The 21802-nt window shown below is 55.9% G+C and overlaps 10 protein-coding genes across 10 annotated transcripts; 3 read left to right on the top strand and 7 right to left on the bottom strand.

The window, feature by feature from the left end:
• Positions 1-197: 197 nt before the first annotated feature.
• Positions 198-1026, top strand: BDP81DRAFT_432836 (uncharacterized protein). Its single transcript, XM_060590820.1, has 4 exons — positions 198-275; positions 332-510; positions 613-662; positions 725-1026. The coding sequence occupies exons 1-4, from the start codon at positions 250-252 to the stop codon at positions 935-937; spliced, it is 468 nt and encodes a 155-aa protein (XP_060443053.1). The 5' UTR covers positions 198-249; the 3' UTR covers positions 938-1026.
• A 728-nt stretch (positions 1027-1754) lies between these two features.
• On the top strand, positions 1755-3411 carry BDP81DRAFT_451651 (uncharacterized protein; the record flags this gene model as incomplete). Its single annotated transcript, XM_060592652.1, has 2 exons — positions 1755-1825; positions 1956-3411. The coding sequence occupies 2 exons, from the start codon at positions 1755-1757 to the stop codon at positions 3409-3411; spliced, it is 1527 nt and encodes a 508-aa protein (XP_060443052.1).
• A 195-nt stretch (positions 3412-3606) lies between these two features.
• BDP81DRAFT_324691 (major facilitator superfamily domain-containing protein) lies at positions 3607-5299 on the bottom strand (the record flags this gene model as incomplete). Its single annotated transcript, XM_060584905.1, has 2 exons — positions 3607-4833; positions 5048-5299. The coding sequence occupies 2 exons, from the start codon at positions 5297-5299 to the stop codon at positions 3607-3609; spliced, it is 1479 nt and encodes a 492-aa protein (XP_060443051.1).
• Positions 5300-7787: 2488 nt separating this feature from the next.
• Positions 7788-8692, bottom strand: BDP81DRAFT_451649 (ubiquinol-cytochrome C reductase hinge protein-domain-containing protein; the record flags this gene model as incomplete). Its single annotated transcript, XM_060592651.1, has 4 exons — positions 7788-7852; positions 7958-8074; positions 8298-8427; positions 8603-8692. 4 exons carry the CDS (start codon positions 8690-8692, stop codon positions 7788-7790), a joined length of 402 nt encoding a protein of 133 aa, XP_060443050.1.
• Positions 8693-9472: 780 nt separating this feature from the next.
• BDP81DRAFT_451648 (WW-domain ligand protein) lies at positions 9473-10341 on the bottom strand (the record flags this gene model as incomplete). Its single annotated transcript, XM_060592650.1, has 2 exons — positions 9473-9994; positions 10060-10341. 2 exons carry the CDS (start codon positions 10339-10341, stop codon positions 9473-9475), a joined length of 804 nt encoding a protein of 267 aa, XP_060443049.1.
• Positions 10342-10518: 177 nt separating this feature from the next.
• Positions 10519-11710, bottom strand: BDP81DRAFT_59138 (uncharacterized protein). The gene is made up of 2 exons (XM_060596024.1): positions 11092-11710; positions 10519-10952 (listed from the first exon to the last, which is right to left on the bottom strand). Exons 1-2 carry the CDS (start codon positions 11642-11644, stop codon positions 10591-10593), a joined length of 915 nt encoding a protein of 304 aa, XP_060443048.1. The 5' UTR covers positions 11645-11710; the 3' UTR covers positions 10519-10590.
• A 2135-nt stretch (positions 11711-13845) lies between these two features.
• BDP81DRAFT_432823 (uncharacterized protein) lies at positions 13846-14477 on the bottom strand (the record flags this gene model as incomplete). Its single annotated transcript, XM_060590819.1, has 1 exon — positions 13846-14477. A coding segment is annotated over one exon (470 nt), but the record flags the coding sequence as incomplete, so codon positions are not given.
• A 387-nt stretch (positions 14478-14864) lies between these two features.
• On the bottom strand, positions 14865-15558 carry BDP81DRAFT_432822 (uncharacterized protein). Its single transcript, XM_060590818.1, has one exon. The coding sequence runs from the start codon at positions 15347-15349 to the stop codon at positions 14993-14995; it is 357 nt and encodes a 118-aa protein (XP_060443046.1). The 5' UTR covers positions 15350-15558; the 3' UTR covers positions 14865-14992.
• Positions 15559-16307: 749 nt separating this feature from the next.
• BDP81DRAFT_59096 (DlpA domain-containing protein) lies at positions 16308-17332 on the top strand. The gene is made up of 2 exons (XM_060596023.1): positions 16308-16835; positions 16921-17332. Exons 1-2 carry the CDS (start codon positions 16422-16424, stop codon positions 17194-17196), a joined length of 690 nt encoding a protein of 229 aa, XP_060443045.1. The 5' UTR covers positions 16308-16421; the 3' UTR covers positions 17197-17332.
• Positions 17333-19203: 1871 nt separating this feature from the next.
• Positions 19204-21759, bottom strand: BDP81DRAFT_324973 (armadillo-type protein; the record flags this gene model as incomplete). Its single annotated transcript, XM_060584939.1, has 2 exons — positions 19204-20167; positions 20249-21759. The coding sequence occupies 2 exons, from the start codon at positions 21757-21759 to the stop codon at positions 19204-19206; spliced, it is 2475 nt and encodes an 824-aa protein (XP_060443044.1).
• Positions 21760-21802: the final 43 nt, after the last annotated feature.

Below are 21802 nucleotides of genomic sequence, written 5' to 3'. Positions count from 1 at the left end.
GGTATATGGCGTGGAGAGCCGTCGCCCTATAACTATTGCTAGATACAGTTCAAATCGTCCTCCAAATCGTGCCTTATGGCTACTATGCGTTCTATCTGTCCCTGGTTCCCGCTGGTGCCCCAGTTCCATTCTTGAATTTTGCGGCTTAAGGCCGGATATGTCTGGAGAGGGCGGCCTGCCGAAACAGGCCCCTCGTACATGTTCTGATTTGTACAAGACCAGCGTGGTTTGATCAGCAGCAACTCGCTTATGAACCCTAATTGTGCTGGCATCGAGTTGAGTTGATTGAGTTGAGTCGATTGCCTGGACTTGCCTTGCTTACCTGTAACAGCAAGGCAATGAGAACGACTCGAGGCTCAAATATTGTGCTTTTAAGATGGATAAGTACACAGGCGGAAACTTGCTACCTAGAGCAAGGCAAGTTGCAATCATCCTGTTTTCCCATTGCATACAATAGGCTTCACCATGAGGCAATATCGATAGAGTTGCGGACGAGCGACCCTCTACTAGGTAGGAAACACACTCAGTGCCCCTTCCTGTCTTGAACATATGCCTGTCCCTTTTCCGGCTTTGCCTCTCGCCTTGGGAATTTTGCTCATGAATACTTCCCAGAATCAAGCCACCGCCGGCCAAGAGGTAATTCAAGACGAGTCAAATACGCTGTTAGTATTCCTACCCTGGATTACGAACGACTTCAACAATCCTGAATTGGTCATCGCCACAGGAGATACTCGCCAGTTCAAGGTCCCGTTCGCGGGTACTTGGCACGCCGAGGCAGCTTGTCGGAAGGACGCTTCTGGTGCCCACTAGGCTGGCTTTTTATAACATGTTCGGCTCATGGCAGGTTGGAGACAGTGTTGCCTGGATCACAAGACATGTAAAACAGAGAGGGGGTGTGTCATCTCACAGCATGAGCAAGATCGGCTCTTCAAAATAGCCAATGGGCTTGCTTACTGAGGTAAGAAGTAGACTGGGTGACTGTGGTAATTATTTCACAGTCAAGATTATCACGAAATACCTACCGGAGTCTGTACATGTCCTTCGCATCCGTATTCGGTTTCCTCACTCATCACTCGGCTTGCTCGGCTCTTTTTCGACGCGGCAAACACCACAAACCACTGAGAACCCGACCGCGGGATTGGCCCTCTGGGACCTGCATACTAGGATCTGACAGGGCGTGTAATTCGCTGACAGTCTAGATCTCTCAAGTCTTGGGTGTGCTAAAACAAGTGTGGCACCATCTGGAAGTCGTCGTCCCGGCGTATGTCAATGGAGTCGTTGACGTATGCAATGTGAGCTGCGCCTCCTTTCTCGGACGTTCATGGTGAAGAAACGATCAAGACGAGAGGCCCGGCCCCCGGACGAGCAGACGCTCCCGGGGCTCCGCATGTGACGGCGGGCGGCCGTTGCCCTGTGGCACACACCACAAATTTCCCAAATAGGCAGTGACCTCTGCAACTAAGCTTCCCGTCCCGCCAGCGCGCGCCCTACCACCGCCATCCGTGGAAGTCCACTCCCCTTTGACTTGACTTTCCGTCTGAAAATTGTACAAGTCGAGACTCACCGCCAAACATCCCACCACCACCACCCGTCACCACCGATTCCCCCCCCCAACGCTCGCTACTTCTCCCTCCCCTCTCTTCCTCGTCATTCATTCACCCCGCGCGCAGCTGTTGAACACGGGGATACCCTTTATTTCCTCATCTACTCGTATTTTGTAATCAATTGAGAAACTACCTACACAGCAAACAAACATGATCGCAGCGCCCTGGGACAAGGTCCCTCCCCGCGAACAGCTCTTCGTGCTGGTCACCGGCGCAAACAGGTGAACCACTACTACAGCCCACCCCTCTCTCTCTCTCTCTCTCCTCGACTCGACCTTTGCTCTTCGATGTCTTACTTCGACTCTCCTCGGACACAGAACACAATGAGCTGACAGCAATCTCAAAAACCAGCGGGGTCGGCCTCGGCATCTGCGAACGCCTCATCGACGACTTCCTCGCGACCCGGCCCCTAACCTCCCACCTGATCCTCATCCCGACCACCCGCTCCGTCCGCAAGTCCCGCGAATCCGTCGAGTCCCTCCGCGAACACCTCCGCCGCACCGCAACCACCTCCCCGGCCCTCCGCTCCCGCGCCGGCTCCTCCTACTACGACCCTGACGACACCCTCGCCCGCGTCCACCTGCTCTCCACCCAGCTCGACCTCTGCGACCTCCCCTCCGTCTACGCCTGCGCCGCCAACCTCGTCGCCGGCACCCTCACCGACCCCACCGACCCCGTATCGCCCCCGCGCGCCCACAAGATCCCCCGCCTCGACTCCGTCATCTTCAACGCCGGCTTCGGCGGCTGGACCGGCCTCGACTGGACCGGCCTCCTCACCGACACCTTCACAAAGGGCCTCCTCGCCGTCCTCACCTGGCCCTCCTTCAAGCTCGCACGCCCCGGCGCCGTCCTGAACCAGCGACCCGTCCGCTCCGACCTGGTACCCACAGACTCCCCCGATAACCCCCTCTCCCTTGCCTCCGCTTACGATACCAAGCCCTCCTCCCCCGTCCTCGGTGAAGTCTTTTGTGCAAACGTCTTTGGCCACTATGTCTTTGCCCACGAGCTGCTGCCCCTCCTAAGCAGAGTCACGCCCGAAGAAACACCAGGCCGCGTCGTCTGGACAAGCAGCATCGAGCCTCAAGCGCGCCACCTCCGCCTCGACGACTTCCAGGGCGTCGAGACGGAAGGGCCGTACGAGTCCTCGAAGCGCCTCACAGACGTGCTCTCTCTCTCGTCCCACCTGCCCGCCACGCAGCGCATCTCCCACTCCTACTTCACCCCCGAAGACGCCCAAATCGCACAGCGCCTACCAGTTCGTCCTTCCTTTTATCTCACGCACCCGGGCGTAGTCGCCTCCAACCTCTTCCCCGTGCCCTTCCCCTTTATCCTCTTTTGGGCTTACAAGTTTGCGCTCTACCTCGCCCGCTGGCTGGGGTCGCCCTGGCACCCCGTGACGGGCTACAACGGCGCCGTCGCGCCCGTCTGGATCGCGCTGCAGGACGACGAGACGCTCGAGGAGCTGGAAGCGAAAAAGATCAAGTGGGGGTCCGCCGCGTCGTTTTCTGGGCGGCAGGACGTCAAGAAGACCGAGGTGGAAGGGTGGGGGTGGGAGGGCGCCGTCGAGGATCGGGATTCGCTTGCGAGGGATCCTGCGACGGGCGTGCTGAGGAAGGCTGTTGGGCGGAATCCGGGCGCGAAAGATCTGACCAGGGAGCAGCTTGTCGATTTCGAGGCGTTGGGCGTGGATATTTGGACCGAGATGGAGAGGTTGAGGCATCAGTGGGAGGAGTTTCTCGATATTCGAGGGGAGGGCGTCAACGGGCACAGTCACAGTCACACCAATGGCAATGGCAAATCTGGGTGAGCTGGAGAAAATCAATCTCAAGAGCACGAGATGTAATGAGATGGACAAGGCGTAAGACGGGTTGTTTTGCAAAACATACGGGGGGGTATCCAAAATTAACTATATAGCATACAAAAGACTAATGCCTAATTACCAACACAACAACTACTCGCTCTCTACCGTACGCACGCATAGTCCCCGCGGACGGGTTCTGGACTAGGCATTGGTTGTCTGTCGCGTGCTCTGCTCGTCAGACCTCACACGCCGGAGACTAACTCTATCACTCCGCCCAAACAAGCCCAGGCACAACGGCAACGGCACAATGACCAAAGCGACGACAGCCTGGAAGATGAGCGCATTCTTCATATTCTTGGGCGGGTTCGCCTTCTCATCGGCCTGCAGCGCGTCCGAAATGATGATAAACAGCGCGCCGAGGAGCTGGCCGCCGGCCCAGGCAATGGTGCTCGTGACCTCGGGACTGACGGGGTGACTCAGCTCGATGAGCAGCTCAAGCGCGACAGGGACGAGGGAGAAGGAGGCCGCGCCGAGGACGGCGAGGACGACGTAGGGCCCCGCAATGTTGCGCGTCTCGGGCATCCAGACGAAGGCGAGGTAGCAGAGTCCGATGACGGGGACGGCTATTTTGATGGCGAGGAGGAATTTCTTGGTGCGGTCTAGGATCGGGGAGGCGATTGCCGATGCGACGAGGCCTACTACGATTAGGAGGGCGCCTGCGATGCCTGCTTCTTCGTCTGAGAAGCCGTAGGGACCCATCATCTGGTTGAGGAGGGAGGAGATTGAGTTGAAGAAGCCGACGTAGAAGGCGTAGGGGAGGAGGATGAGCCAGAGTTCGAGGGAGCGGGAGACGATGCTCAGAGAGTCGCGGATGCCGAGCTTGAGGGTACGGGAGGAGGGGGCGACGGGGGTTGGTGGTGCCGCGGGGATGAAGAAGGCCGGTAGGGAGGCGACGGTGGAGATGATGGCGACGTAGAGGACGCCGGGGGACATGTCCTGGGGGTCGACGACCCAGAAGGGGACGATGAGCTGGCCGAGGGCTGCGCCGAGGGGGTTCGCGAGGGAGGTGAGGGCCGTGGCGGCGACGCGGCCGCGGTTCGTGAACCAGAGATCCGAGTAGCGGGTCGGCGCCGCGAGGACGAAGGGTTGGGCGAGGCCGGTGAGGATCTGGCCGAACATGACGACGCCGTAGTTTCCGCCCGTCGGGGAGCGGGAGTGGCTGCCGGCGTAGCGGATCCAGTTGCCGATGAGAATCAAGGCGGCGGCGGTGATGAAGGAGGGTTTGGGGCCCATGTGGAGGATGCGGATCGTCAGGGGAAAGATTGCGACAAAGGCGAAGAGGAAGGCTGTGGAGAGCCAGTTGATGGCGGACTCGGAAACGCGGTAGTAGGTTGCTGCGTTGGAGGCCACGGGGGCGAAGGTGAGCCACTGTGATTTGTTAGTATTCATTCAGATTCTCGGTCCATTGAGATGCCAAGAGCCTGGCGTTTTGGTGTTGATGCAGGATAGGAAGTGAACTATTCGCCAGCCTTGTTGGCGATGTGCAGTCTGATCGATGGTGGCTTGCCTGATGCAGGTACTCCGATCCCAAAATACACCTTTTGCGATTCGACCAATTCCATCAGGAGATATATTGACTTACATCCCACGAGACGATGATGTTAAGCAACGTCAACTGCGCGAGCCCGAACCAGCGGCGCTTGTACGTGCGATACTCGACGGCCGTTCCCTCGAGGACGCTGTTGTTGTCGTCAATGCCACCGCCACTGAGACCACCGCCAACCCCGCCATTGGCGACGTCGTTGTCGCGAGACCGGGAGTCCACATCGCGGAGGTGGTACTCCTCGTCGCCGAGCTTGCCAAAGCCGGAGCCGGGGCGGGCGTGGTTCGGCATTGCCGTCGGTGCGGCTGCGGCGTCGAGGCCGATGGGAGCAGCGGCGTCGTGAGGTGGGTTCGCGGCCTTCTTCTCGTTTTCGCCAGTATGTGTCGAAGTGGTGGCGGTGGTGGTGGTGATGTTATTCGTGGTGTCGTTGGTGGGAGTGGAGTTGTCGACCGAGGGGTCGTTCTCGCTCTTCTGACGGCGGGAGAAGTGCATTTTGTGTGTGGTCTTTAGTGGGCGCGAGCGCCAACGGGCCAGAACTTTTGCGCGCCAGAGAGCCCGATCTTTAGGGGGCTGTCGGCTTGTCGCAAGTTCTTCTGAGACAGCGGCGGGAGATTGGCCTAGGCGTGTCTGGGCAGGGAACCCTTGACTTTCGTCGTTCCACCTCGTCTGCGGATTGTAAAGCCTGTGATTGTCGTCCGTCTCGAGTTCTTCCTATTCCTCCAACACGGCGCGAAGGTGATGTTGGGACGGAGGGCAATGCGCTGGATGGGGAAGGGGGACGAAGAAAGATAAGCCCACCACCAAAACCACCAAAACTAGACCAAGAGCCAAGAGGATGGGAGGGAAGGAATATAAGCTGGAAGAGAGAAAGCGGAAAGGTCGACTTAAGAAGGAACCTGCCCTGAACGGGATTTTGGCAAAATTGACAAGACGCGGGACGTGGGAACAGGAACAGGGGGTGACCAGATGCAGTGCAACTGATGCGGGAGATACCCAAGGAAGGCAAGGTAAAGTAAGGTATTCCATCGAAAAAAAAGACAAAAAAAAAAAAACCTACAGAAGATCCCTCCAAGTCGAGTCTCCAACGGTCCAACTTCCCCGGTCTGGACTGGTGTGTGTGCCTGGTCTGCCCCGTGTGCCGTGGGCCGTTTTGTTGGTCCAGACGATTCTCAGTTTCCTGATCCTCTCAAGTTGCATTACATTGAGGGGACATGGCGCCCAAACTCTCCACCTGCTCTTCTCTCGTTCCTATGGGCAGACATGAGCAGACATGAGCGGCGGCACATCAGTGCATGACCGATCTACTATCTCATTATTCCATGGATGAAGGGGACAAGTCAAGAGTCGCGAACTCGAGGGACGATGGGAAGAGGGGGGGAACGAAGCTCACGTTCAAATGAACCACTGCACTTGGAAAGCTTGACACCTCCAAAATGAGACTGCAGCATTGCAGCAGTTGGAGATGCTCACATGCCCCAGCCGAGGAACAAAAACGACCTCAGCCAGAGATATGCATGGACGGATACCTATCATCTGAGATATCCAGAATGCAACCAACAGAATCGGGTGCTCTCTCTCTCTCTCTCAAAGTTCCTCTATCCGTACTGGTACGGCGCAGCAACCGGCGGGAGAAGAGGGTGGGTGCACCCCCATTGGCCCGCCTCCCGGCCGAATTCCTCTCTTTGGGCCACCTCCTCCGGGCCCATCCTCCGCTCCACACACAGCACCATGGAAAAGGGTCCCTATCCCGAAGCCAAAGTCTGAGCAAAGGTGTCTGTCTAGAGGACCAAAATGTGTCTTTGGTCCTACTATTGTCCGTTAAAGATATCTAAGCATGCTTAAAAAATAAAAAAAAAGCCCTCTTCTCGAAATCAACAAGAGCTGGATACTAGACCCGAGCAAACATGGCGTCCGGGGCATGAGTGTTTAAAATCTCTCGATTGCCATTGACGGAATCCCATTTGGTGCTCGAAAGCACAATCGTCTCACTGCTTCGCCGCACACGAGCAGATTTACTGCGTCCACGGTCCAGGGATCCATCTTCCTCGCCTCCGTCGTCGCGCCATAAGCTCGCCTCGCCTCGCCTAGTTGGCTGCTCGTCCCGAGATAACCTTACCTTACCTTAGGTATTAGCTGATCAATCATCAACATATGGCGTTTCTTCGTTAGCCGCCATACACAAAACACACGCAAAAAACACTCCATGGAGGTATCCATAAACCTCTCCACAGTTGAAGGCAGAGTTAATGTTCAAAAGCTACCACGTCTCATATATCCTTTACCGCATCGATGATTCGACCTCGGTCTTGATTCACAAGCCTAGCCATCGTCAACATAGCGAGACTCCATTTCACAGATCGCAACTTCACACTCGTACTCAAAGCCCGCAAGTAAAAGTCATGGAGGAATCTATTGCGCGATATGCCTATAGTACAAAAGACAAGAGCTTTCGGCGCCGCAAGCCAGACAGCGCCCACTGGGGTACTGAGCAACCCGACTTGACAGGCACTATTGGGGAGGGAGGGATGGAGGTACAAGGGGAGTGGTAATTGGAGATCCCAAAGGAACTCCGGGGACCGGTTTGCTAGACGGATTTCGTTCTCGTCTTCGTTTCGGCATCGACACTTCTTTCTCTCTCTCGCGAGCCCACTCTCCTAGAATTAGAATACCAGTCGTCCGATGCCGCTGATGAAAAAAGTGGTCTTGACAGAAGATGATGAACCGCCGATGCCGTTCCGTCATTTGTCGTCTACGATGTCAAGTCTGGGAGATTTGGCGTTTACTTGAGCTTGGCCCAGAGCTTGGGGGCGGCGCACTGGGTGGCGCAGTGGGCGAGGTGGAAGACTACAACACGATGTCAGTTCTCATCAGTCCTGCTGGAGCATTCTTGCCATCTACCGCAAGACTGGCAGATTTAAGTCAGAGCCTTTCCCCTCGGTGACAACTTACACTCCTCAACGCAGTCCTCCTTGGCACCCTCCTCGCTGTCGGCAGCCGCCGTGACGCGCTCGACGCACTCATCGTAGTGGTGCTTGGCCGGTGCGCAAGCCTTGGACTCCTCGCAGTCTGTCATCCAAACATCGTCAGCAATTCGTTCTATAAGCTTCGCAGTATCGCACATCGTGTCTGGCGGATAGATAGAGTTGGAAAGCGGGCGGTCGGATCGCGATGGAGAGAGCTCGCAAAATTGCTCATATGCGTGTCATCGATTCCTCCCGCCCGAGCAACCGAATATCGCGTATCGCCATCGAATATGTATCGGGGATTCCGGGAGTAAAAGTAGACGAACCTTTCTCGAGCTGCTCCTTGGGGTCGACGGTCTCCTCCTCTTCTTCCTCCTCTTCCTCTTCCTCCTCCTCTTCCTCTTCCTCCTCCTCGGCCTCGGGCTCCTCCTTGGACTCCTCGGCGGTCTCCTCCTCCTAAAGAAAGAGACATTAGTCAACGATTCGAACCATTGCGGTTTGTCGGAAATAGTGCAGGAATATGCAAACGAGGCCGTGAAGAGTCTCGGGATATGGCGATCGTCATCCCAGCATCCCTCGCCCGACCTCACGTCACGCCTGCAACAAATTGCGCAAAAAAGGCTTCTCTCACCTTCTCCTCGGCGGCAGGAGCCTCGGCCTCGACGGTGGCCCACGGCATGGCGGCCTCAGCGAGGTCCGTGATGGTATCCCAGAAACCCATTGTGGCGGAGGTGCGTGCTGCTCTCGAATTGGCTTGACGTGATGTCGTGGATAGTGGTTGATGGGGTGGGAAGTCGGGAGCTTTCGGCAGAGTCGAGGACGAAAACTGGGTGTTCTGGATCGGTCGTAAGTTATTCCCAATTGGCCGGTTTTGATTGGCTGCGGTGGAAAGGCTGGGTGACTAAGCGTCATCGAACTTTGAACGTGACCGTGGCCCGGAGCGCCAAGGATTTGCCGTTCCGGTGCTCCTGCAGTACCTTTACCTTCCTAAGGTACCTTACTCCCGTACAGTCCCGTCTACCGTGTACCTCACACCTTTGAGACCGGCCGAAAGCTCCAAAGCCACCATCTCGTCACAATCACATGGAAAAGTTAAAAAGAAGAAAAAAAGGACCAAGCAGAGAAAAAAAGTCATTGGGGAGAAAGTTTACTCGCATGGTTGCGTCAAGCTTCCCAGCGTTAACATTCAACCATCATGCTCACTGGCAGCCACTCATCACATAAGGTCTTGTCCATAAGGTACCGTACGAGCCGGCTCGCGCACAGCATACTCATTGCCCCCGTCTCTTGTTCCTGGGGGGCATGCATCCCGATCCTCGTCCTCATCCTCCTCATCAAGACGCGCCCGTCCTTCTCTACACTTCAAGTTCGTTAAGAAACGCAGGATCCGCCAGCCGCTAGTGTAGATGCTATAAAAAGTTACAGGTGTAGGGAGTGAAATGCAGGGAGGTATCGATGCAAAAGCGTTAGTCATGAGCCCGTGATGAATCAAAACCCCCCGCTATGCTCTGTCAGACTCTTCGCGAACATGATCCTCGAGTCGCATGCTGAGCGTCTGTGCTTGCGCCTCGTCATAGTCTGGTGGGGGCTCGTCCGGACGCCGGTTCGCATTCTGGCCCCCCGAACTGGCCGGCCGGCCTGCCGGCTCTTCCTGTTGCTGTTGCGGCGCAATGTTGCTCGGAGCTGCTCCGCCGCCCTCGGTTGCTTCGTAGGCCGGCAGCGGCTCGTCCGGAATGTTGACCGTCTGCCCCGTCTCCTGTTGCAGACGCCTCACATGCTCGAGACGTTCCTTGAGCTCTTCGAACCTTTGCCGGAACTCGCTGTGGCCGCCCTCTTTGAAGCTCATCTTCACCTCGACCCGTGGTATGTCGGCAGGCACGCCGCCTCCAGAGACCGGCACGACGGTGGCGGACCAGAACCAGGCGCCAAAGAACGGCGAGCCAACGTACGAATCGGCGCAGTTAAGAATCGGCGCATGGAACGACTTGAACTCGGCGGTGGGTTTTGCAGGAATGTAAATGACCTGGAGGAGGGTTATCAGCTTAGCCCTCCGGCGCCATGTCTTGGGATAAGTCATGTAGTGCGTACCCGCTGTGTTGTGATGTAGGCTGTGCCATTGTCGCTTTTGCGCGCAAAGGGCGACCTTCCTTGCTGTAAGGCCTTGGGTACCGACAGCTCGAGGCTGACTTTGGCATTGGATCTGTGCCTGATATGTTCGTGAGGAAGAGGGTTGATATCACCCGTCTGAGTGATCATGACCCAACTATCACCATGGTCAGAATCTAGGCGGGCCTGGGCAAGCTGTCGTTCTCTCTGGACGGTGCGGGCAATAGTGAGGGCATGCTGCTCTTGCAGGTACTGATCCGTCATGGTGGACGGCGAGTGTGGGGTGGTATATAGCCGAGAAGAGAGAGAGAGGAGGTCGACGGTCGAGGTTGGCAGTGGGGTTATCACGGACACTGACCGGGATGGCTCCGTGGTGCTGGGGCTCGGGCGGCGTGGGATGACGGGAAGATGAAGGGGAAACAGACGCAGAGCATAAGAGGGAAAAGGGACATGGAGGGACGTACTTTATTGACATTTTGAACGAAACGGCGAGCAGCTGCAGCGCAGAGCTTCCTAGTTCGTCTCAGCGAGTTGAGGGTTGCGTGGGAGTGGGCGTGGTCGGTAGCGGCAGGGCTTGCAGAGAAGCTTCGGAGATCTGGATTGTGGTGGGGTGGATCCTGGTACAGGCACAGGCACAGGGGAGGTACTTTGTGGGAAGGGGAAGAGGGCGTCGCGTTCTGGGCAGCGGCGAGGGCGGCGTCGGCATCGGCGTCGGCGGGTATCGAGAAACTGGAGTGAGGTGCTGGTGCTGGGTTGCTGGTGCTGCGGCTGCGGCTGCTGTTTGATACAGGTCGAGGCGGCAAAGAGGAGGGCGCGAAGAGGGTGAGTAAGTGAGTGAGAGAGGCGCACCGGAGGGGTGGGAAAGGATGCAAAGGCTGATAGCGTCAGTCAGGTATTAGCTGGTGCGGATAAGAAGGGTAAGGCAAGGCACAGGGCAAGGTCAGGTATGGTAAGGTCAGGTCAGGTCTATGGACAGGGTATTCTCGGACAGGGTGGAGGAAATAAGGTACTTACCTTGTTGCTGCTTGAGCGAGGCAAGGCGCGGCAAGTCCAGGCAAATAGATTTCGTAGACTCGTAGTTTGTACGGATAGAGGGCAAAGAGGGCAAAGGGCTCAAGGGAGCGGGCCAGACAAGATGACACAGCTCAACCAACCGAGGAGAGGAGAAGGCCAAGTTGCGGCAACTACTCTGGCTAGTCCGACGACGGTGGCTGGGGAAGTTCGGATGCGTAGGTAGTCGAGGTGGGGGAGGGGTTCTGTGACAAGACAAGCAATGGTGTGATGAGATGGGATGGGATGAGAAGGCCAGAGGAGGAGTACCGTATGGATCGGATAGGTAAGGTATGAGGAGAAGGAGGATTCTCTCATCAACCTGAGGTGAGATGGGTGTGTAGTGAACGGAGTAGTGTAATGCGGATAAGGTCGACGAGACAAGGTGAGGTGAAGAAAGCCCAAGTACTCCGTACCTTACTCCATACCAAAAAGGTGTAGCCAGTAAGGTAGCCGTCGCTATACGTGCTTCTTCTTCTTCTTCGGCTTGGGGAGCGGGGGACCCAATGAGAGACATCGGCGCGCGGCGCAACTGGATGAATGTGTGTCCACAGAAGTTGAGAGTGCCAATAGGTTCTCAATGGAAGTGTGTGTGTGTGTGTTTGTGTGTGTGTGTGTGTGTGTGCGAGTGTCGATTGGATCCAGGCCCCCAGGTGTCTCCAAAAAGTCTCCAACTGACTGACTCTAGGCCGTTATGTTGCGTCCTGCGTCTTTGCGGGTTCCCGGGACTCTTCTCTCTGAGTCTTTATCTCCCTGTTTGCTGCTAGTTCACGCAAGTCGTCCAACGTCTGTCGATTCGCCGCGTCTTGTTTGGTCCGCTGCTCACGGCTGTTGGGTTCCATTTGTTTGCTTCTGCCATCCGCGCAGGAGAGAACTATGGCTACCTTGCCTTAGCGTTCAAGGTATACAGTACACTGCTTGCTTCTTGCTTGCTTGCTTGCTTGCTTGCTTGCTCGCCTCCACTACTCACTGGTCCTGCGTGAAGAACGACGGAGTCTCGGCTGAAGTACCTGTATGAATCGCTTTCCTTGCCCTTGGTTCTCCTCCTCCTCCTCCTCCTCCTCCTCCTCCTTCTCCTTCTTCGTCTCCTCCCCTCCCGGCCTAGGTAAAGTACTCATCCACCAGTCGTCGAGAGGTTTGTAGGTTGCAGGTGTGGATGAGGTGCCAGCGACATGGGCCCTCTGGGTCAGAACTGCTGCAGCCCAGAACAAGACTCTGGACGAATGAGCTCAGCGCTTGGCCAGGGTTGGCTGGGTCGGTCCTTTGCGACCACACTGCAGGCATGGATGATGGGGGGGAAACTCTGTGCGCCGCGCAGTAAGTAGGAGGCGCATTGGATCACGCAGACTCGCAGTAGCAGCAGGCCTGGGACCCGTCCGCTCAATGCAAATTTGAGAGATTGCGGAGCTTGAAGCGACGTCGTCCTGCAGTTGGCCCAATCGACTGAGCCTGGGGTCTGTACTTGATCTGATCCGTCCGAGGTTTACCTGCCAGCCGGCGCAAAAGTGGGAAAGGTGTCCAAGTTGCCCCCTACCTCTTCCTAGGGAGCCATGTTGTGGTAAGTCTTGACTAAGGACCGACCGACGGGCGACACCCAAGGACAAGGTCGACCGAGATAGCAACAAGCGGCGCGGCTTCTGGCATCTGCTGCTGGCTTTCCGGTCTCCCCTGCGTTGCGCCGCCGGGCTACTAGTAGGCGCGAATAGAGTGACAGTAGCAGTCATTGACCTTGGAGATCTCTCTCCAAGAGGGACGGATGACCAGGTCTAGGACCAGATTGCCAGGAAGAGTGCAGACCAGGGATCTCGGGATGGACGCGCCGATCCTTTTGCATCCAACTCGAGCCAGGAACCCTCGTCTTGAAACAAAGCCTCCATGAAGCTCTCCCGTCTGGATTGGCTCGGTGAGCGACTTTCACCTTGTGACGGCAACGACAATCCCTCGAGCTTTGATGCCAAGGTCACCATCTCCAGCTCGACTGCTCGGGTTTCCTAGAAAGGCAGTGAACCATGATTATGAGTCCAAACAGGGCACGCCGTGTCTTGGTGCCTGAAGATGACTCCGACGAGACCGAAACCGATCTCATTTGTACCTAATTGCCATGTACGCCTTTGGTTGTGGTCGTGGCATGCCTAGCTCTCTGGACAGTCAATATCAGTCATGGGACATTGTGAACCCTGAATCCTTCTACCGCGGACACCCCAAGACCCAAGCCGACGCAACGCGCGGCGCGGCCTATGTCTCACTCAAAGACCAGACGAACAGATGTCAGTTGTTTTGCATGTTTTGGAAAAAGAAAAGAAGGCGTCTCCCCCGAGTCAAGCGGAATGACTCGAAATGGCTGCTGGCCAGCAGCTCGTGCCGCAGACATATAGAGAAAGCTGGGGATGATTGAATGGGGTGCTTGAGTTGAGACCTTGGGACTCGGGAGGGAGAGTTTGTGGAAACCATCCAGTGTTTTCCCGTTCCCGTTCCCCGTTCCCGTTCCCCGTCAAGACCAGTACTCCGTACCATCCATGATCTTCAGCGGCCCGGGACTTGCCATGACATCGGGGCCGTCGAGCATGCGGTCGTTGGGCTTTGTCCACCCACGTCCCACAGTCAACCAACCCAATGCCAGACGTAGACCCAGCCAGAAACAACTTTGCAAAAGCAGCGCCAGTGGCGGGCTTACATTCATCGTCAAGCACAAAGTAGTCCGGTAGCGAGTGCAGCGTGGTCGGCCACATGCCTGCGCAGTACTCCGTACTCCGTACCCAGATGATACCCCTGATCATTGTCCCGCTTAGAACCCGGAAATAAACGGAGATCTCTGGCGGGGGTTTCTGGAGGAGGAGACCAGGGGTTTGGCGGCGTAGTGGCCGTGGAAAACTTGTGTGCTTAACAAGCAGAAGCCGGACGGACAATGAGCCTGTGAGGTGGACAGACCCTGCCCTCGTTCGCGGTGGATAGCCAGTAACGAGCGCTCCGTGTCATGTCGTTGGAGTCGTCGCCATCTCGGTATCTCTCTCGTGGCCCGGCGATTGGCCCCGGTGAGTGAGGGGTATAACCCGGAGTTGAGGCCAGTGTTGCATTGCCAATGATTCGAGAGGTTGTTGAACGGGACGCGAAGTATACGGGGGCATACGCATAGAGAGGCCAGCGTTTAGCAGACGAGCATTGGTGTTTGGTGGAAAAGTAGACCGGTCGAAAAGAGTTGAGACCACTGCAGGATCGCATCACACTTCCTGACCCTCGCGTGTTTGCCTCTGGGTATCTTGGGAGCTTAGGTAGGTGAGGGAGGTAGGTAGGTAGGTAGGTATTCCGAGGTAGATGGGTGTGATGGTGATGTGTTGGAGACTTGAACATGGGGAAGAGTGACGAGAAGGCATTCAGACAAGAAGACCCCAGCTCGTACTCCTCTTCTACCGGACTCCTGCTCCGATGCTCCTTCCCATCAGGAATTCCCGTCCATGCCTGCCTTCCAAGTTCCATTGATGGACTTGCCACTTGCGTCTATCGCCACGTGAAGTCGTGATAAGGTAGGTACGAGGCATCGTCGCTCTTGCTCTCCCGGTGTAAGGTACCTACCTACCTTAGCGACGTTAGCCATTGGTCGGGACGGGAGTGCGAGGCGTTGCTTCCCAATTGGAGCTTGAGATCCCGCCGTCTAAGAAGGTCGCACTCGCTGGCTCCTTCCGAGTCTAGATTCCTTTCCAAAGTGCCAACATGGAAGGTAAGATTACCATTTACCCGAACCTCACCTTGCTTACACCTTACGGTCTCACCTAGGTAGGTATCCGCACGGGATACTCACCTTGAGAAGATACATAGATACTTCACCGTACGCAGTACCTGCCTACCTCCCTTAGGTACCTGCTTGACCTTACTCGTGTGGCTGGACTCGGCGACACGGCGACACCTTACAGGCAACATATTCCTCCCGACGCAACGAACATCGTTCTCTCCTTTCGGCCGCAGAGAAGCACGCCGCCCACGCCTGCATCCACCATAATTCAAGATTCTGACCGCTTGTCCGGATCGTCTGCCCTCTTTCAGGAACATGCGAGCTCCGAGGGGGCCAGGGCCACATCTCGGACACTTGGAACCGACCCATCTCGAACCCTACCTTAACCGATACCTTGCACTGCAACTCGTCTTTGCCTGCTTTCAACTTCCCTGTCCGCCCATTTCCCCAAGCTCCGGATACCAAAAGTCGCGCGGCACAGCCAAAGAGCTGCATGAGAAGCGAGCCCACGCCGCACACACAATACCATTATCAACAACACTTTGACGAATAATCACGCTACGACTACATACGGATACATACGCGCTCTATCGTCTTTCCCCGCTGGCCGATATCTCATCATGTGACTGATCGGCCCATTCACATACATGTAGCGGATCGACAGGATGGTCTCTGTCTTGTAACTGCTCCTCCTCCTGTCTCACCACCCGGCGATAATGCGACCGCCGTCTGCGCACATTGGCGACACTGATTCGACGTGTGTGCGAGAGGCGGAGATATAGTCAGCCAATAGCAGTAGTCGGCCAATGAATCGAACTGTTCTAGGTCCCTTCATTCTCCGGCAGGCATATGGAGTACCTCCTTGCAACTGCTGCACCTCAACTCCACCAGTCTCACTATCGGATTGCTACCTACGCCAATATAGGCTCTTAATCCGCCCGTGTTCCCTGGACCCGGTAGATGGGCTGTTCAATCAGGCCGGTATCGCGCCTTTCACACTATCAACTGGGCCCGCGGTCTGTTTCCGCCTTCTCGTTATTGTAAGGAACAACGGATCACAACGTTGCTGCATCAACCAACGTCTCGGCAGAAAATGGAATATTGGAAACATCTAGAAAGCGACACAATGTCTGCGCAACTGCCAAGGTGGCACCGCAGCCGTACCAGCCTACCTACCGAGAGTGCCTTACCGCACGGCGTACGGATGCTGCGCGCAGATGCTTCCATGATGGTCCCCCACCAAGCACAAGCCTCAACGTGCATTCCTGCAAAGCCCACCCTCCTCCCTCTGGGACGGCATGTGATTGGAGGGGCTGTCCCACGGCGGCTCCCGGGCATCCAACTTCACCCGAAACCCAGCTACGTCGAGCGTTTGACCTCTAGAAATCAAGATGACGCGAGCCATTGTCCAATTCATTCGTACAACATCTTCGACTCCGGCATCATCTCCCTCAACCGCGGTTCTATGTTGTCCCATCTGACGAGACATCGCCTCCAGACTTGCTTCTAGCCTATAAACTCTCAGCTCACAACTCATTCCGCTACCGATTAGTCGCTTCACGCTACCATGACCAACACGGACGACGAACGAATTGCAGCTCTTCAAAAGTTCACCGCTTGTGATATTTCGGATGCACTCGTGAAGCTCAAAGTGCCCGGGGCTGGCTTCCTACCTGATCTGCAACTGCTGGGCCAACCGAACCCCGCAGATGCTCCCATCACCATAGCACCAGCATCCACGATACTTTTTGCTCGAAAGGGGGAGACGTTGGATTCGCCCACGGCAAACATTCCCAAAAACACTCACTGGGCTGATATCACCCAGCCGGGTACCATCGTGATCATCAGACAGCCCGACGGGCAGAAGAATGCCGTCTGCGGAGGTATCATGGCTGTGAGGATGAAGGTTCGGCAAGCGAAGGCGATCGTGGTAGTAGGCCGTGCCAGGGATCTGGACGAACTAACCAGTACGGGTCTACCGGTGAGTCAAACAAACCACCCAGGTCCTTTGCGATCTTCTCCAAGTCCCCTAATAAATCTGACCGGCGGTCGCTGAACCTTCCTAGGTCTGGGCAAGGGGACTCTCCACGGTTGGCGCCGGGGCAGAGAGCACCCCTTGGGCGGTCGAAGTACCTATCAACGTCGATGGCACCGTCGTCAACCCTGGTGATCTCGTTTTCGCTGATCCGGTGAACGGCGTTGTCGTCATCCCCAAGGATAAAGTCGACCAGGTGCTGGAGCTTCTCCCCAGGCTTACAGCTGCCGACGACAAGGTCAAGGCAGACGTGCTAAATGGCACATCGGTGTTTGATGCCTTTAAGACGCACCGGAGCAATCTCTAAATCCAGTTGAAGGTTATGACCGTACCTTACCGGGAACTTTCGGACTCGACTAGATGATGAAATCCTGTGGGTTGCAAATCATTTGCTGCATCGGCAGAGATGTCTCACTCAGATGAAGATACTTACTCCTACATCGTTACTTTACGGGAAACGCTGGGGAAGGCAACGCAGGGTCTTCTTACCCTGGGGTGGTACTCGTTCGTGGGACAACGTCGTTATCCAAAGACCTGGATAGGGGGGGAGGGAGGCGTCCATTGGGAGCTACCTCTGCAATGCATAACCCATCTTCTCGTCACAAATCCCTTGCCGAGCCCAACGCACTGATACTGACGACCACAAGGGTCCTTCAAGCGAGCAACAGCAGTACCACCATCATGACCGTCAGAACTAATCCCCAACTTCATCCTGTAGGACCCGACCCTGGCGCCCCTTTGCGAATCATGCGCCGACACCGCACGCTGATGATTGATCTACCGACCAGCGGCCCGCGGGAAAGGAAAAAGTGCCCAAGAGCTGGTTGTCGGACAATGTGTGCAAATGTGTTAACCCCCGTCACCTCCGAATCTGCCCCAAGAAACTCATCTATCAATTTGAGGCCCGACGGATTTGACTGACATCCGTGCCCTCGGCTCAGGCTGACCGCCCCCCTGTCCCCCCTTGCCTTCCCTTCCTGATCCTCTCCTCCTCCCCAGGTCTTGAAGTTAAAGCCGCGAACCTCTATGAAGGATGCCAGGCTGAGTAAGCCTTCTGTCAAATTTCAAGTTCTCCCTTTCCTCTTGGAAGAGAATGAACAGGCACGTAAGGTACTTGTCCGGAGCACCCCCTGTTGGACCCTGATAGAAGAAGACTTTATCTGTACTTCGGGGTATTTTTTCCCGGGCAATGCTCTTCACCTTTGGGGGGAGTAATACCTGGCAAGCGGGGGTGTCAAGAAAGAACATGATACAACACGGTTCATCTACCATTTCCAATAGGACAATTTCCAACGTTAAAGGGCCACCTCGTATCTTCTCTGTGACTTTCTGGTGTTCTGAGTTTACATCAGGCATTTATTTTGCTCTACAGAGGCATGTGTACTGGACATGTGTACTGGACCAAATAAGGGTAGTCAGCAGCGATGGTACAGAGGACCTCGTAACCTGGAAAGTCTACCTTACACTCCCATTTTGACACGGAGCTTCATGTACTCACTGAAAGGAGAACACACGCGCCTAAACATGAGAAAACAAAGTTGACAAGATACGCAGATACGAATAGAGACGTCAAGAAGTATCAGAAAACATTTAATCCCTTTTTCATTTCCCTCCCCCACCCTTCCAATTCCTTCATTATAAAACGAACGGACAGCACATAAAAAAATAACGGCTTTTTCTATGTATGATGATCATCAATTCATAAACGTTGCCCTTCATAAGAAGCATTAGGCAGCATCATGTGTCTCCCCTCTTTGTCTCTCTCTCTCTCTCTCTCTCCTCTCGTCCTCTCTCCGAGTCTCACTCTTCCTTTCCAACCCCCCTGTCTCTGTGTATGTGCATACAACAACACCTCTCTTTCCCTCCTCCTCCCCCTTCTCTCACTCTTCCAGGAATAGTAGGAAAAACAAGGAGACAAAAAACAATATGAAAACTCCACCCTCCTCATCCAGAGATCCAACCCCGAAAACGAAATACCCACAAGGAAACAAAAACAGCGCCCAAGAGCTTCCGCAATCCTCCCCCTTCCCTTCCCTCCTTTTCTTCGTCTCCCTCTTTCTTCCTTCTCCTTCCATTCCAAATCTTCCGGAGACGAGCAGGGTGAGTTGAGTGATTTGCTTCCGCCCCGTCTGCGTTGACAATCTCAAAGGGGGTGTTGGGATACCGATACTGAGGGAAGGCCCAAATGGCCTTCGACGCGTCCATGTCGAAAGCTCGTTGGGGAAACTTCCCCCATCCTGTGATTTTTTTCGAACCCTTTCCCGTAGCAAATTGATGTACAAAAAAAGTCTGCATTCGTCCTTCCAACATGGCTTCATGACAGCCAAACGTCCCTCTCCTTAACGGGCGTAACGCGATGATTATCAAGCCCAAAATCCAACTTTGGAATCTCAATCTTGGGCGCCGCTTCAACAGGCTTCTGGGCTTTTTGTGTCTTTTTGGGACTCGGGTTCCGCGACTCGGGCGGCGGTCCGTACCGCACATCCCGCGAGTCCCACCCGTCCTCCGTGGCCGCCGCGACCCAGCACCGCAGCGCCTCGTGAACGCAGCCGTAAAACTTCTCCTTGCACAGCCGGAGGCTGCCGCCGAGCACCTTTTCCCAGCCCGAGATCCGGAGGTCGTTGCGCAAATTGTTGCGCTGCGCCGCCGTTGGCGTGCAGGCAATAATAGCGTTCATGAGGTCCAGGTGCGAGGCGAGGTAGTTCGTCGCATCCCACTCCACTCCGCCGACGTAAGGAGCAGCCGGGACGGGGGGCCGCTCCGAAGGGAAGTGCCTGTGCATAAAGGCGTGCGGATCTTGATAAGTCGCGCCATTGGTGATTGTGCCGAGCGGCGCGCCGCCCTTGGTCGACATTTCGGACGGCAGGGCGATGACGTTGAGGTGGTGTAGGAAGATCCAAAATACTTCCTTGGTGACGCTGACGACCTCCTTATTCCAGACTGTGTACGGTCGGTCTTTCCGCATCTCCAGTACGAAGCCAAGCGGTCTCTCCTCTTCGTTGGGCTGGGGGTTGCGCAAAAAGGAGAGCACCTTTTGCGCACGAGCGATGCGCTCCATTGGCGAAGCCGACTCAATGTATGTAAATAACACTGACGTGATAATGTTGCGTGTAGTAAACTCGCTGGGACCCTTCTTCTCGGGGTCGAACAGCATATGAAGGAGCTTGGGAAACAAGTCCTCGTGGATGGAGTGGAGATATCGCAAGGCCAGCGCTGTGGTGCATAGAGCCTTTAAGCATAGTAAGTTTTCGTGGAGAAGGGCATCGTCATGTTCCTCCCTATCGTTCATCAGTATTTGAATGGCTCTCTCCCGCTTTTTTTTTTTTTTTTTTTTTTTTTTTGGAAAACCAGTTACTTACCTCCACTCGATAGCGAGAATGCGTTTCAAGAGGCCGACAATCTCCTCCATGCCGCCCTGCTTCATGAAGTCCTCGGTCCACGAGACCGTCTCATTACGCAGAAGCAGCCGTAGTTTATGCAGTTTCCCAACCTCGACCAGCTCCGGCTTCTGCACTTTGCGCAGATACGAAACGTAGTCGCCCGGCCCCTGGCCGAACTTGATCTTAGAAAGAATGCCGGTGCTTCCTGTCGAACTCGCCGAAACAGGCCGCTCGCTGACCACGCTCTCGGTCGACTTGCTTCGGAAATGGCGACCGATGGAAGTGCCGTCGCCCTTGGACTTTTTCGTCGGTGATGCAGGCTCCTTTGGGTCCTTTTTTCGCGACAGCGTGAAGCTTCTTCCGCGAGAACGCTTAGACTGTGTCTCCTCTTTATCAGAGCCTCCGTTCACCGCAGAGGTAGGCTCGTTGGTGTCAGCGACACCAGCCTGCTCTTTGGCCGCCATTTCCGCCCAGTCCTGTCGGATGAACTCCATCTTGATTGTGTCTGCCAGGCTGCGCATCTTGTAGCGCTGGTTCTCGGGGATGTTGCGCCGATCAAGCATGGCCTCGAGGTGCTGATCAATCGCTTTGGGGTCGATGGGCTTGTCGGCGGAGTCCGAAGCCTTGGACTTGGTGCTAGACCCGGCGGCGGAAAAGGCCGTAAAGAGCTTGGGACGCTGGACCTTGCTTTTGATTCTTTCCGAAGCAGAAGGTTCGCGTCCGTCCATCTTTGGCCTACTGCGTAGGTCTGATGTAGATTTATGCTCGGAGATGGCTGTAGAGGGATGGTATGACTTGGGTCTCTGCTTTTTGGACAGGTCGCTCGAGGCATCACTTCCGTAACGTCCACTACCCGCGTCGAAGGACGCCTTCCCACGCAGCCCATTACTCCCGAGGTCTTGACTGCAGAACTGTGCGTAGATAGGTGGGGCCGGACCCGGACCCGTCATGTCGGCGCTCGACGTCGAGCTCGGGGGTGTGCGGTTCTCCTTGTCCTTAGCCTGGCGCCGCTCCTCCTCCTCCTTCGTGGTCTTGTTGAGAGACATGGTCGATCGGGGTCGAGACAGGAAGCCCGCCAGGTTCGTGCTCGATTTCGTCTTCTTTGGCTTCTCGGGAGACATGTCGCGTGATTTCCGGGCCTCTTTGGCCAGGGACTTGAAGGACATGTTGCTGAAGGCGGATTTGGTCGGCGAGCGCGATCGGTCTCGGTTGCTGTCTGGTTGCTGTTTGCGGGGCGACGAGTGAGGATTCAGCTCGCCGAGGGCCCCCAAGCCTTCGGTGCGGACGGGAGGAGGGGGCGGCATCCTGCCCTCGAGCTGTGCGTAGGCGGCCGAGATGTGTTGTGCGGGCGTGGTGGTGACCTGGACGGAGGGCGGCGAGGTGAAGAGCGCAGAGCCCTCGGACTGGTTACGGCGGTGGATGAAGCTCTTGAGGACCGAGGACCTGGGGCGGCTTCTTCCATTGTTATCTCCTTCGGCGGCGGAGCCCATTGTCGACGAGGGAAATGGGGGCGGGAAACAACAGTTCGAGACA

Source organism: Colletotrichum phormii (assembly GCF_030913505.1).
Source record: "Colletotrichum phormii strain CBS 102054 chromosome Unknown BDP81scaffold_15, whole genome shotgun sequence".
Lineage (NCBI taxonomy): Eukaryota > Fungi > Ascomycota > Sordariomycetes > Glomerellales > Glomerellaceae > Colletotrichum > Colletotrichum phormii.
Note: the sequence above shows the minus strand (reverse complement) of the source record. Positions and strands in the feature narration are given on the sequence as shown.